Source organism: Canis lupus, chromosome 24 (assembly GCF_048164855.1).
Source record: "Canis lupus baileyi chromosome 24, mCanLup2.hap1, whole genome shotgun sequence".
Taxonomy (NCBI): Eukaryota; Metazoa; Chordata; class Mammalia; order Carnivora; family Canidae; genus Canis; species Canis lupus.
This window is the reverse complement of record NC_132861.1, coordinates 22,105,946-22,119,561: the sequence shown is the minus strand read 5'-3', so window position 1 is coordinate 22,119,561 and position 13,616 is coordinate 22,105,946. Positions and strand designations below refer to the sequence as shown.

General features: G+C 34.1%; 1 protein-coding gene across 16 annotated transcripts in view; it reads left to right on the top strand.

Moving 5' to 3' along the window:
• NEK1 (NIMA related kinase 1) overlaps nt 1–13,616 on the top strand; it is a 228,597-nt gene that overhangs the window by 123,455 nt on the left and 91,526 nt on the right. For 14 of the 16 annotated variants that reach the window (XR_012016397.1, XM_072795971.1, XM_072795954.1 and 11 more), the window contains 3 exons: nt 72–155; nt 983–1,060; nt 1,627–1,722. Coding sequence is in view for 15 of the 16 variants with exons in the window: in XM_072795971.1 (XP_072652072.1) it covers nt 72–155; nt 983–1,060; nt 1,627–1,722 (258 nt within the window). In the remaining variant the exon portion in view is untranslated. Of the gene's footprint in view, nt 1–71; nt 160–982; nt 1,061–1,626; nt 1,723–13,616 lie in introns of all 16 variants that reach the window. The other 2 variants (XM_072795961.1, XM_072795956.1) reach the window with 1 other exon arrangement.

The window sequence follows — 13,616 nt, the reverse complement described above, 5'->3', positions numbered from 1 at the left end:
AAATTAAGCAGTAAAAATGCTGATAATTTTTTTCTTTAAATTAAAATGTGTGTTTTTTTCTCTCCTTGTAGGTTTATCTGGCAAGACTGAGGCAAATAAGACTGCAGAATTTCAATGAACGCCAACAGATTAAAGCCAAACTTCGTGGTGAAAAGGCAGGTTGAAAAGTAATTTTTTAAAAATATTTATTTATTGATTGATGAGAGACAGAGAGAGGCAGAGACATAGGCAGAGGGAGAAGCAGGCTCCCCATGGGGAGCCCAATGTGGGACTCGATTCCAGATCCTTGGATCACATCCTGAGCTGAGGGCAGACACTCAATTGCTGAGCCACCCAGGCATCCCGGAAAATAATTTTTAAAAAAGTAATTGAATGACATTATATAGATTAAGATTAAAATTGCTGTGCTACTGGGGCACCTGAGTGGCTTCAAAAGCATCTGCCTTTAGCTCAGGTCATGATCTGGTGGTCCTGGGATAGAGCCCCACATCAGACTCCCCGCTCAGTAAGGAGTTTGTTTCTCCCTCTCCTTCTGCCCCTCCCCTCACTTGTACACTCACACACTCTCTCTCCCTCAAATAAATAAAACCTTTTTTTAAAAAAATAAAATAATACTATGCCACTAACAGAATCTGATGAAGTCAAAGTCAAAAATCAGAAAACTATACTTAGAAATAAAATAAATTTTATACATGGGATTTTAAATTGATAAGAGCATTTTTCCAGAGGAATTCTGAGAGAAAACTATAAGTAGTACACATAGCCATTTTGTATCCTTTTATTTTTGGGTTTTTTTTCCCATTTATTGTCCATAAGAATTGGTAGTTGTGGATAGTTCACTTCTCACTGTGAGAGAAAATTAGCAGTGTTGAACAATTTACCATTTTATATTTTTAAGTGTAAGTTTATTCATATTATCTTCCACAGAGCTCTGCCCTGATTCACAGCTCTGTCCTAAGTGGTTTGTCTCCTTACTTTGTAGAAAGAAGCTGATTATTCTGAGGGACAAGAAGGAAGTGAGGAGGCTGACGTGCGGCGTAAAAAAGTTGAAACATTTAAGGTATAGACTAGAAAGATACAGGTTTTCTTTGAGAAAATGACAACCTAGGGTAGAAAATTGTGTCTTGCATAATTATTCTCTTGCCTAATTTTTCATTCCCCTTTCTTCCTCACTGGTTTCTGAAAAATAGTGTCTTCCTCTTTTCGTATCTTGTATTTATGGAGAGCAATTTGTTGAAATCATGACAGTTTGTAAAACTATTACACAAGTAACCTAAAAAGAAAAAAATGGTAACCTTAAAAATGAAAAATATAATTGTCCATTTCAGTGAAGACAAATTAAGTCTGTATATAATAACCATAGTTTTAAAATGTTTACATTTGTATTTCCATTAAAATGTGCCTGTATTTGTTTTTATTCAACAAATACTTATTGAGCAGCTGCTGTTGAGCCTTGGTTTTGGTGCTATGAATATAGAGTGAGCTTCTATTTTTACTCTAGAAATTTTCCCCCCATGCCCCCAAGTCCTCTTTTTGGGCTACTAAGTAAATCTCTTTATAGACATAAAAAAAAAATGTATACCCTTCTTTCTGGTAACTAATTTTGTTGATTGTTTTTATTTTCAGGCCCAAGCAAGTGCACGAGCTTCTGTACTAAAAGAACAATTAGAACGAAAGCGAAAGGAAGCATATGAGAGAGAAAAGAAAGTATGGGAAGAGCATGTAAGATTTAGCTCTTGATCCTGGTCATGTTAATAATATCCCTATGTCTCCTACTGGCTAGTATGTCACCATTATAATTATGTAATTCTTTTCTTTCCCATTTTTTATCCTCATTCTTTCTCCCTCTCCTATCCCCTGCCCCTCCTCTCCCTCTCTATCACCCTGTCTTTCGTATTTAAAAATGATCAATATGGAAGTTATTCTCCAGTTTGATTGGGAGTGAGAACCTAATTATTTATTTTAGTTTTTCTATTGCCAAGTACCTAATCAAAGTCCCAGCATCACTCAATGCCTGTGCTTTCCTTCTGCCACTGATTTATAAAGCTACCTTTATATATTAATATAAATACCTACACATATTAAATTATTTTACAAACTAGAGAATGAGTCTATAATATACATGCATCAAGCTCTCTTATACTCCATTATTCCGTCTGTTCAACCATTGCCTCATTGTATTAGTACTTATGAATTTTAAAATATATTTAAATTCTGATAGAGTTCTTTACTCATTTCCTTTTTACTCTTCTTTTTACAGTGTTTTCCTTAGTTAAAATCCTTTTTCTTTACCAGATACATTCCTGGGTAATTTTTGTCTTTTTTTTTTTTTTTTTCCTTTTCCTTTTTTTAAATTCTGTTGAGGTGTGCCTGGGTGGCTCAGTCAGCTAAGCATTTCAGTCTGGATTTCAGCTCAGATCATGGCCTCAGGGTTTGGAGATGAAGCCCTGTATTGGGCTCCTCACTTAGCACAGAGTCTGCTTCTCTCTCTCTTTCCCTTTGTTCTTTCTCTCTTTCTCAAATAAATAAGTAAATCTTTAAAAAAAAATTCTGTTGGAATTTTTTTGGTATTACCTTAAACCAAATTAATAAACAAATTAATTTATCCAGGAGCATATTAAGTATTTACATTTACTTATTGGGTCTTTTATATCTCTTACACAGTTTTGATATTTTAAGCTCATACTTGTTATATCTCTTGTAAAGGTTACTTCTTGATGCTACCTAATTCTATTTGTTTGTTTTTATTAATATTTTATTTAAATTCAGTTTGCTAACATATAACACCCAGTGCTCATCCTATCACATGCCCTCCTTAATGCCTGTCACCCAGTTACCCCACCCACTTCCCCTTCTGCAGCCCTTTGTTTGTTTCCCAGAGTTAAGAGTTTCTCATGGTTTTTTTTCCTCTCTAATTTTTCCCCACTCAGTTTCCCTCCTTTCCCTTATGGCCCCTTTCACTATTTCTTATACTATACATATGAGTAAAACCATATGATAATTGTTCTTCTCCAATTGATTTATTTCACTCAGCATAATACCCTCCAGTTCCATCCACATCGAAATAAATGGTAGATATTCATCCTTTCTATGGCTGAGTAATATTCCATTGTGTATATATACCACATCTCCTTTATCCATTCATCTGTTGAAGGACATCATGGCTTCTTCCACAGTTTGGCTATTGTGGACATTGCTGCTGTGAACATTGGGGTGCAGGTGTCTTGTCATTTCACTACATCTGTATCTTTGGGGTAAATACCTAATAGTGCAATTGCTGGGTCATAGGGTAGCTCTATTTTTAACTTCTTGAGGAACCTCCACACTTTTCCAGAGTGGTTGCACTAGTTTACATTCCTACCAACAGTCCTGGAGGGTTCACCATTCTCACATCCTCGCCAACATTTGTTATGTCTTGTCTTGTTAATTTTAACCATTCTCACCAGTGTGAGGTGGTTTCTCATTGTGGTTTTGATTTGTATTTCCGTGATGACAAGTAATGTGAAGCATTTTATCATGTGTTTATTGGCCATGTGTAGGTCTTCTTCGGTGTAATGTCTTTCCATGTCTTCTGACTATTTTGTGACTGGATTGTTTGTTTCTTTGGTGTTTAGTTTGATAAGTTCTTTTAAGATCTTGGATACTAGCCCTTTATCTGATAAGTCATTTGCAAATATCTTCTCCCATTTTGTAGGTTGTCTTTTGGTTCTACTGTTTCCATTGCTGTGCAAAAGCTTTTTACCTTGATGAAGTCCCAGTAGTTCATTTTTGCTTTTGTTTCCCTTGCCTTCATAGATGTGTCTTGCAAGAAGTTGCTGTGGCCAACTTCAAGAGGGTTGTTGCCTGTGTTCTCCTCTAGGAATTTGATGAATTCTTATCTCACATTTAGATCTTGCAACCATTTTGAGTTTATCTTTGTGTATGGTGTTAAGAGAATGGTCAGTTTATTCTGCGTGTGGCTGTCAAGTTTTCCCATCACCATTTATTGAGGAGACTGTCTCTTTTCCCAGTGGATAATCTTTCCTGCTTTGTCAAAGATTAGTTGTCCATAGAGTTGAAGGTCCATTTCTGAGTTTCTATTCTGTTACATTGATCCATGTGTCTGTTTTTGTGCCAGTACCATACTGTCTTGATGATCACAGCTTTGTAATACAGCTTTAAGTCAAGCATTGTGATGCCCCAGCTTTGGTTTTCTTTTTCAACATTCCCCTAGCTATTTGGGGTCTTCTCTGGTTCCATACAAATCTTAGGATTATTTGTTCCAACTCTCTGAAGAAAATCCATGGTGTTTTGATAGGGATTGCATTGAACATGTAAATTTTACATGTTTAGCATAGACATTTTAACAGTGTTTATTCTTTCTTCCAATCCATAACCATGGGGTGTTTTTCCATCTCTGCATCTTCCTCGATTTCTTTCATGAGTATTCTGTAGTGTTTTGTTTTAATTTTAAATTATTATTTACTTGCTTTTAGAGAGACAGAGAGAGAGGCAAAAACATAGGTAGAGGGAAAAGCAGGCCCCCTTCAATGTGCCTGATGTGGGACTTGATCCCTGGATCCCGGGATCATGCCCTGAGCTAATGAGACGCTCAAGCATTGAGCCACCCAGGTGCCCAGTATTCTGTAGTTTTTAAGAGTATGGATCCTTTACCTCTTTGGTTAGGTTTATTCCTAGGTATCTAATGGTTTTGGGTGCAATTGTAAATGGGATCAACTCTTTAATTTCTCTTTCTTCTGTCTCATTGTTAATATATAGAAATGCCACTGATTTCTGTGCATTGATTTTGTATCTTCTCCATTGTTGAATTGCTGTATGAGTTCTAACAATTTTGGGATGTAATCTTTTGGGTTTTCTATATACAGTATCATGTCATCTGTGAACAGGGAGAGTTTGACTTCTTCCATTTTGGATGCCTTTTATTTCTTTATGTTGTCTGATTGCTGAGGCTCGGACTCTTAATACTACATTGAATAATAGTGCTGAGAGGACATCCCTGCCAAGTTCCTGACCTTAGGGGAAAGGCTCTCAGTTTTCCCCCTTTGAGAATGATATTCACTGTGGGTTTTTCATAGATGGCTTTTATATTTGGATATATCCCCTCTATCCCTATACTTTGAAGAGTTTTAATCAGGAGTGGATGCTGTATTTTGTCAAATCTTTTTCTGCATCTATTGAGAGGATCAGTATGGTTCTTGTCTTTTTTTAATTGATGTGATCTATCACATTGGTTATTTTATGAATGTTGAACCACCCTTGTATCCCAGGGATAAATCACACTTGGTCTGGTGAATAATCCTCTTAATGTATTGTTGGATCCTATTGGCTGGTATCTTGGTGAGAATTTTTGCATCTGTGTTCATCAGGGATATTGGTCTGTAATTCTCTTTTTTGATGAAATTTTTGTCTGGTTTTGGGATCAAAGTAATGTGGCCTAATAGAATGAGTTTGGAAGCATTTTTCCATTTCTATCCTTTGAAACAGCTTTAGTAAAATAGATATTATTTCTTCTTTAAATATTGGGTAGAATTCCCCTGGGAAGCCATCTAACCCTGGACTTCTGTGTTTGGGAGGTTTTTGATGACTGCTTCAATATCCTTCCTGGTTAATTGGCCTGTTCAGGTTTTTTATTTCTTCATGTTTCAGTTTTGGTAATTTGCAGGTTCCAGGAATGCATCCATTTCTTCCAGATTACCTGATTGTTGGCATATAGTTTCTCATAGTATGTTTTTAAAATCTTTCGTATTTCTTTGGTATTGGTTGTGATCTCTCTTCTTTCATTCGTGATTTTATTAATTTGAGTCTTTTTTCTTTTTAATAAGTCTGGCTCTAGGGGTTTATCTTATTAATTCTTTCAAAGAACATCTCCTCGTTTCGTTGATTTGTTCTATGGTTCTTCTGGTCTCTATTTCTTTGAGTTGTGCTCTAATCTTTATTATTTCTCTTCTGCCTGGTTTAGGCTTTATTTACTGTTCTTTCTCCAGTTCCTTTAGGTTTAAGATTGGCTTATGTATCTGAGATTTTCCCAATTTTGGCGGGGGGAGGGCTGTACTAAGATATATTTCCCTCTTAACACCACCTTTGCCATATCCCAAAGATTTTAAACAGTTGTGCTTTCATTTTCCTTAGTTTCCTTGAATCTTTTTAATTCTTCTCTAATTTTCTGGTTGACCCATTCATCTTTAATAGGTTGTTCTTGAAAACCTCCAAGTGTTTGAGTTCCTTCCAAATTTCTTCTTGAGACTGAGTTCTAGTTTCAAAGCATCGTGATCTGAAAATATGCAGGGGACAATCCCAGTCTTTTGGCATCAGTTGAGACCTGATTTGTGACCCAGTGTGGTCTGTTCTGGAGAAAATTCCATGTATACTTGAGAAGAATGTATCCTTTGTTGCATTATATACTAAGAATGTATACTTAGTTGATATATACAATGTTTGTATATATCTGTGAAATTGATTTGGTGCAGTGTATCTTTCAAGGCTCTTGTTTCTTTGGTGATGTTCTGCTTAGAATATCTGTCTTTTGCTGAGACTGCCATGTTGAAGTCTCTTATTATTAATGTATTATTATCTATATATCTCTACTTTGCTTATTTATTGATATAATTGGCTGCTCCCACATTAGGGGCATAAATATTCATAATTGCTAGGTCTTCTTGCTTGATAGACCCTTTACGTTTGATATAGTATCTTTCTTTATCTCTTATTACAATCTTTGGTTTAAAAAGCTAATTTATCCAATATGAGGATTGTTACCCCAGCTTTCTTTTGAGGTCCATTTGCATGGTTCTCTACCCCCTCATTTTTAGTCTGGTGTCCTTAGGTCTAAAATGAGTCTCTTGTAGACAGCATATAGATGGGTCTTGCTTTTTTATCCAGTGTGATACCCTGTGTCTTTTGACTGGATCATTTAGTCCATTCGTGTTCAGAGTAACTATTAAAAGATATGAATTTAGTGTGATAGTATTACCTATATAGTGCCTGTTCTGCAGATTATTTCTTTGGGTTCCCCTTTCGCTTACAGGGTCCCCATTAATATTTCTTGCAGAGCCAATTTGGTGGTCACATATTTTTTCAGTTTCTGTCTATCCTGGAAGATCTTTATCTCTCCTTCTATTCTAAATGACAGCCTTGGTGGATAAGGTATTATTTTTGGGTGCATATTTTTCTTGATTACTATCCTGAGTATAACATGCCAGCCCTTTCTGGCCTGCTGGGTCTCTGTGGATAGGTATGCTGTTAATCTGATATTTCTCCCCATATAAGTTAGGAATCTCTTGTCTTGAGTTGCTTTTATGATTTTCTCTTTATCTCTGAAATTTGCAAGCTTCACTGTTATATGTTGGGGTGTTGATTGGTCTTTTATTATTTTGGGAGGGTCTTCTCTATCTCTTGGATATGAATGCCTGTTTCCTTCCCCAGATTAGGGAAGTTCTCCACTATGATTTGTTCATACTTACTTTCTGGTCTCTTTCTCATCTTGGGTCAAATTCATAGGTGTTCAGGATAGATTGAAAGTTATCTAGCTAAATTTGGGGGACCAGATGAAACAAGGACCTCTACACTTCTGCCATCTTGCCTCCTATCTCTATTTCTGTTTTAAAAGGGTTTTTTTTAAAAAAAAAAAAAAAAAAGAATATTGCTGATATTTCAGGAAATCATTGATTTTTGCTTATAATCAAGATGTATATCATAACAATAATGCCTATAGTTTATTGTATGCTACACACATAACAACTGCACATATTTTGCTTTGTTTCATCTTTATAACTTTACAAAGCAGATAGGGTAAAACAATTAGATGAAGTTACAATTCTAGTAAGTGTCAAACAGGGATTTGAACCTGGGGCTGCTTTGTGTCTTTATTTTTATGCACTCACCTTAATTTCTTTAAGCTTTCTTTAAGCTATACCTTTTATTGTTATTTTAATTTTTTTTACACTGGCCAGAACTTCTAGAACAACATTAAACAATAATTGGGATAGTATTTTGTTCCTGGTTGGTTTTGTTTTTTTGTTTTGTTTTGTTTTATTTAAATTCAGTTAGTTGATGTATAAATATATTACTGATTTCAGAGGTAGAGTTCAGTGATTCATTGGTCTTATATAACACCCAGTGCTCATTATATCACATGCTCTCCTTAATGTCCATCACCCAGTTACCCATCCTGTGTATTTCATTTCTATCATTGTGTCATTCTTTGGGCCTGTCATATGGGCCTGTAAGGCTTCTGGTGGACACACTCCCCATCTCTGACTACCTCAGAATGTTCCTATCCTTAGTCTTGCCATATAATCTCATCCATTTAAATAGACATAGCATGAGATCAATTTGGAATCAGGCTCCCCATTCCAAGTGTCACTAGACATAAACAGTGTTTCAGAGGGGTCTGTAAGATATGTTTATTTAACATGAAAATTTTAAGAATATCAAGGAGAATCAGGATTCCACTTATGCTGAGGGACCCTAATTTCAAGGCTACTACTCTGAGATCTTCCTAGAGTTAAGCTAACTTCCCCTAAGCAATAGAAGCAGAAGTTTCACAGGTGGTGGTGGTAATGGTAGAGGAGCAGGGGATCACCTCTGGAAGCTTGTACACCCATCCAGTACACTTCCAGAAACATCCATATTATTAAAATGCAGTCCAAGAACCCCCGCCCCTCCTTAAAAGTCTTTGCTTTCTAAGCCATTTAAACCAGTACAAAGGCTTTTTTTCTCTATATGTATTTTCTCTGTTAATGGTGGATCTGTTTTATATAGTTCTAAAGTGCACAAATGATAGCTTTTATGACTGTATTATAGAGAATACTCGTTTCTAGTATAGTACAACTTTGTATTTCATCAAGTTCTTTCAGAAATTTTTTTTACACTTAAAAACTTTATATTTAATTATTTCTCAAATATTTAAATTCAACTTGCCAACATATAGAATAACACTCAGTGCTCATCTCATGAGCCCTCCTTAATCTCTATCACCCAGTTACCCCATCCTCCCCACCCATTTCCCCTCCTTTTCAGAAATATTTTTGTGGTGACAGCGTCAAACTGTGCTAGTGGGCCTGACTTTTCAGGCGCAACAGGCAAGTAACCCAGTTCCATTTGGGGGAATTAATTGTGTTCTTTTGGTAAGACTGTGAAACAAGAACCTGCCTATCCTTCTAGCTGAAGAATAGGCAGGTCCTCTAAAGTAGATCAGTTGAATTGTCTCCCAGGGCTTGAAGCTTGAGCTTCAAAAATAATAAGACTACCATAGGATTTGAAGTTTATTTAATCCAGTAAGAGAACATGATCAAACAGTGAATTAATTTATGTTACCTAGATTCGTCCATGCAGCTACTCTGGTTCCTGTCCTTTTTGGAGGGCTTCCCTTTCCTTACAGTTCTTTTCTCTCTTCTTTTCCCTTCCTTCCCTCCTCTATTCCTCCAGAATTGGTTTGTATTGCTTTCAACTGAAGAACCCTGATTTACCTTGTAAAATGCTTAGCATGGTATCTGGTGAATAGTAACACAAATACAGTCATTGGGAATTCTGTGGCTCATGGCATTTCAAAGTTAAGAAATGGTTTGGTTTACCAAATGCATTCTTATGTAGTGAGAAAAAAAAATGAGTCTAAGAATCAGAATACTTGACTTTTAGTCTCAGCTCTGCCAGTTAATTTGCTTGTTTGGAAAACTGACTGAATGTCATCCTACATTTGCTCATCTCCTAAATGGAAGGCTTGGTCTCTAATACTGTTCTGTATAAGTTGCTTAGAAAAATAGTCTTTGGGGGGGGCAAGGAAAAAAAAAGAAAAATAGTCTTCATGATTTAAGTACTTAAATCTAGTTTAATCTATAGAGAATGGTTTAAAGTTATTTTATCAAGTAATTTTTTCAAAAGAAGGTCTAATTTAACATAATATATGTATAGTAGTATGGGGACTCCATATGTCTATATTTACTTACTGACCATTACCATAACTCAAGAGTGGTTAACGTATTATTCAGAGTTAGAGGTTAGCATTATGAACTTCCTGAAATGTTAATTTAGTTTGGTTGTTATGTATATTGATGCATTTTCATTCAGTAAGACCACACATCTTTCATTGGATTGTCAAATGTATCTTTGATCTAACAAATGGTAAAAATCACTGCCTTAATTATTCTGATTCTTTGGCATGTAAGACCCATTTTATAAAATTTTCTCTTTGACATATTTCAGTGTAAAAATTATAATACAACATAGAACTTTAATACGAAGAATAATTTTCATGTGTGGTGATAGAGTTTACTCCAATTAATACAGTATTGCCTTTCTTGGTTGATTGGCATATATACTCATATTGTAGTGAGACATAAGGAAGATAGATTGAGTTTTTTAGGAGTAGCAATGTATTTAACAATTAAAAAATAAAAAACAGAGTTAGGGAAATTACGTCTTGATTTGCTGAAAAACTATTTTTGAGTATGAGGTCTTCCTTTTTCATTGTGTTTATCTCTTCAATGTCTATTTCATTTTTGTTTCTATCTTTGTCCTATATTTTGGATCTGCCATAAAGTTCTAGAAATCTTCCTTTGGAGTGGAGAAATACTTCCCCCTTCTGGCCACCTTGCAGTGTTCTTAATGTTAGACATCCTTATAAATATATTATGAACTAGCAATACTAGTTCATAAAAATGATTCAGAAAAAATACTTTTATATTTTTGGTTCTTCAAAGACAAGGTTTTGAAAGGTGAGATGTGAATTTGATAAAATTTAACCATGTTGTATCTTTAAGCTATATAAAATCATGTGTGAAATTGCTCTATATTCAAAATATGAAATCAGGCCATTTAATATTTTCCTGACATACATAAAATCTTTAAATCATTCAGGATATAGAAATGAAATACTGTTTATCTGTGCTTCAAGAATAGGTAAACAGTTTCATGTGTTTATAAACCTGGCCTCACTATTTTGTGAAATTTTGTCATTTGTCATTTGGTGGCACTGCTGTTTAATTTTTCAGAAAAATTAAACATACATTTGACAGATAAAATAGAAGCAATTTTACAGTGATAATTAAAAACCTTTTATGTGATATAAGCAATATAGGAAAGGCTTGGATTTATGAACTTAGAAGATGGCCGGGACAAATAACTCCTGAAGCAGTTTATTTTTTAAACTTAACTAATGAAACTTAGGTCAGTGCTTTATTTCTGCTACAATTTTTTTTTTAAACTTTGTATTTTAAAAGAAGTGCTCAAAATGATGTAACTAGGTGGTCAATTTTAACAAAATTGTTTATGTATCCTTTTTTTGAGGCTTTAATGTTTTTATCTTCTGTGAAACTGTGTTTTTTTCATTTTTGTGTTTTTTGTCATATTGGATGAACTTTCTGAATTAAGAACTTAGTCTAGTGTTTTCTCTAAGTTGTTATTTTCTATCTCAAGATCTAGTTAACATTGACTAACCTTAATATTCAGGTTATGAATAGTATATCCATGATGTTTATGTAGAAGGTCCAGCTCCTATTGAGTAATCAGTGGTGTGTGTTACCTGAATTTATAATGATGTTCCAACATCTCAGTAGTTACTCTGAATTACCTTTACATTTTTGTTATTAAGTAATTGGAAGACTTAATAGGGCAGTCTGCTTGTCTTTGTTCTTTGGTTTAGATTTTGTTATGTCTGACTTTCTCTGTATGTTTTATTATTATTATATTTTATTATTATGATGATCTGTTTAGTTTAGTTGACCCAGGGGAGAGACTAGTATATGTTTGATTATGGAATATGAGCATTTACTGAAGGCTGCTGAAGATTATTACTATGAAGGTGCCAATAACTTTGTCTTACACATTGAATCAGATTATCTTAGACTGTGTGCCAGTCATTAGCTATATACATGGCAGCCAGATAGATTTTGAAACAATACAAAGCAAATTTTTAATAGTAATAAGTGATATTTTCTACATTAAAAACTTCTCTTGATTAAAAGAAATTTTTCTATAGATTTCTATAGATTCAAAGATGAATAGTATGAAGAGATTTTAGTAGAGATTTTCTATGTTTTAGCATAATCCCTACTGTACTGAATTTGATTATCTTTGGTCTCATACCCAGTTTGACTCATGGCACTATTTTTTTTTTATGGCACTTTATCAGTAAACAGATTTTTGTCTCTGTTACTTTAGGTTTATCTTAAGGTTGAAATTAATACAGAAATATTTCTTTCATATACTTAACAATTTAATAACATAAGGTCAAGATAAAGGATTTTCAATTCCTTTATGTGACTTTTGCTATTCTCCAACTAAAGATAAATTGGTTAAATATTCCCTAGAAGTTTTTAAGTTTTTCTTAGGCCAATATGTCTTCAGTTTCAGAGTGTTAATGCCAGTGTTTATTTAAATTGTGTATGAATTATGTGTGCATGTGTATAAACATTAAAAAGAAATATAGAAAATGAGATATAATAAGTTGGCACATTAGGGTATAGGTGACTTTTTTAAGATTCCTATTATAAGCATCTGTGCAGTAATTTTGGAAATGAGTTTAAGATCATCTTCATAAGCATAAATGAAAATTACATCCTAGGCTGAGAAAGGCAGTTGGTGTTATTCTTTAGCAAAATTGGTTAAATTCATGTTATCTCTCTTGTTTATACAATTAAATCACTCTTGATCATTCTTTTAAAATCTTACGTTTTTTTGAATTTATAATGCCAAGTATTTGTCTTTCAGGTGTCTGCTTCTTCTCAACTTTTGTATTATAAAACCTTATGCAATGCAAAAACTTTGTTCTGATTATGCACAGATAGGAGGTTTTTGTTTTTATTTGGCATTCAAGAGATTAGAAACTTGTTTTGGGGCAAAGCCAGTTTCTTCATTTTGTCAGGGTCTAAAATCATACTTTTAGTGTTTAAGCCAAATAACCTTATTTAATAGAAACTAAATAAATGTTTTCTGAACTGAAATTACTACCATTTATTAGGAACACAACTGTGCACTTTACATAAATTATCACATTTAATCCCTACAGTAAGGGGACAATGAGTACAGCATTCCCATTTTAGAAAGAAAAAGTTTGAAGTTCAGAGAGGATAAGAAGCAATGAAAAATCACAGGACTAGTAAGTGAGAGTTTGGGGATTTAAGTGTAGAACTGTCCTGTTTGAACTATATTTTATGACCTCCTTAAACAATGAATGGCTGTTCAAACTGGCTACCCTACAAAGGCCACTCTCACCATCTTCCCTCCTGGCTTTACACAGTTAGTGCTTTCTCTGGTTTTATTTTGTTTGTTTTTCCCCAGACCATTTAGCACACATCTATCTACTTTTATTTCTCTGTAACATACTGATTGATTTATGTTTCCCTTTCTCATATGGTTTATAATCCTGTGAGAGAAAGCATTGTATGAGCCATTTTGTTTTGTTTTTGTCTTGTGTTTGTTTGAAAATTATTGCAATTAGTTCTGGTCTACAATATATTAGGTTTTTTTTTTTTTTGCAACTTTACTGAGATATATTTGCAAATAACATTGTGTAGGTATAAGATGTACAACATAATTTGATATATGTATATATTGTGAAATGATTACCACATTAAGTCTAGTTAATACATCTATCACTTCACATAGTTAACGTGTATCAT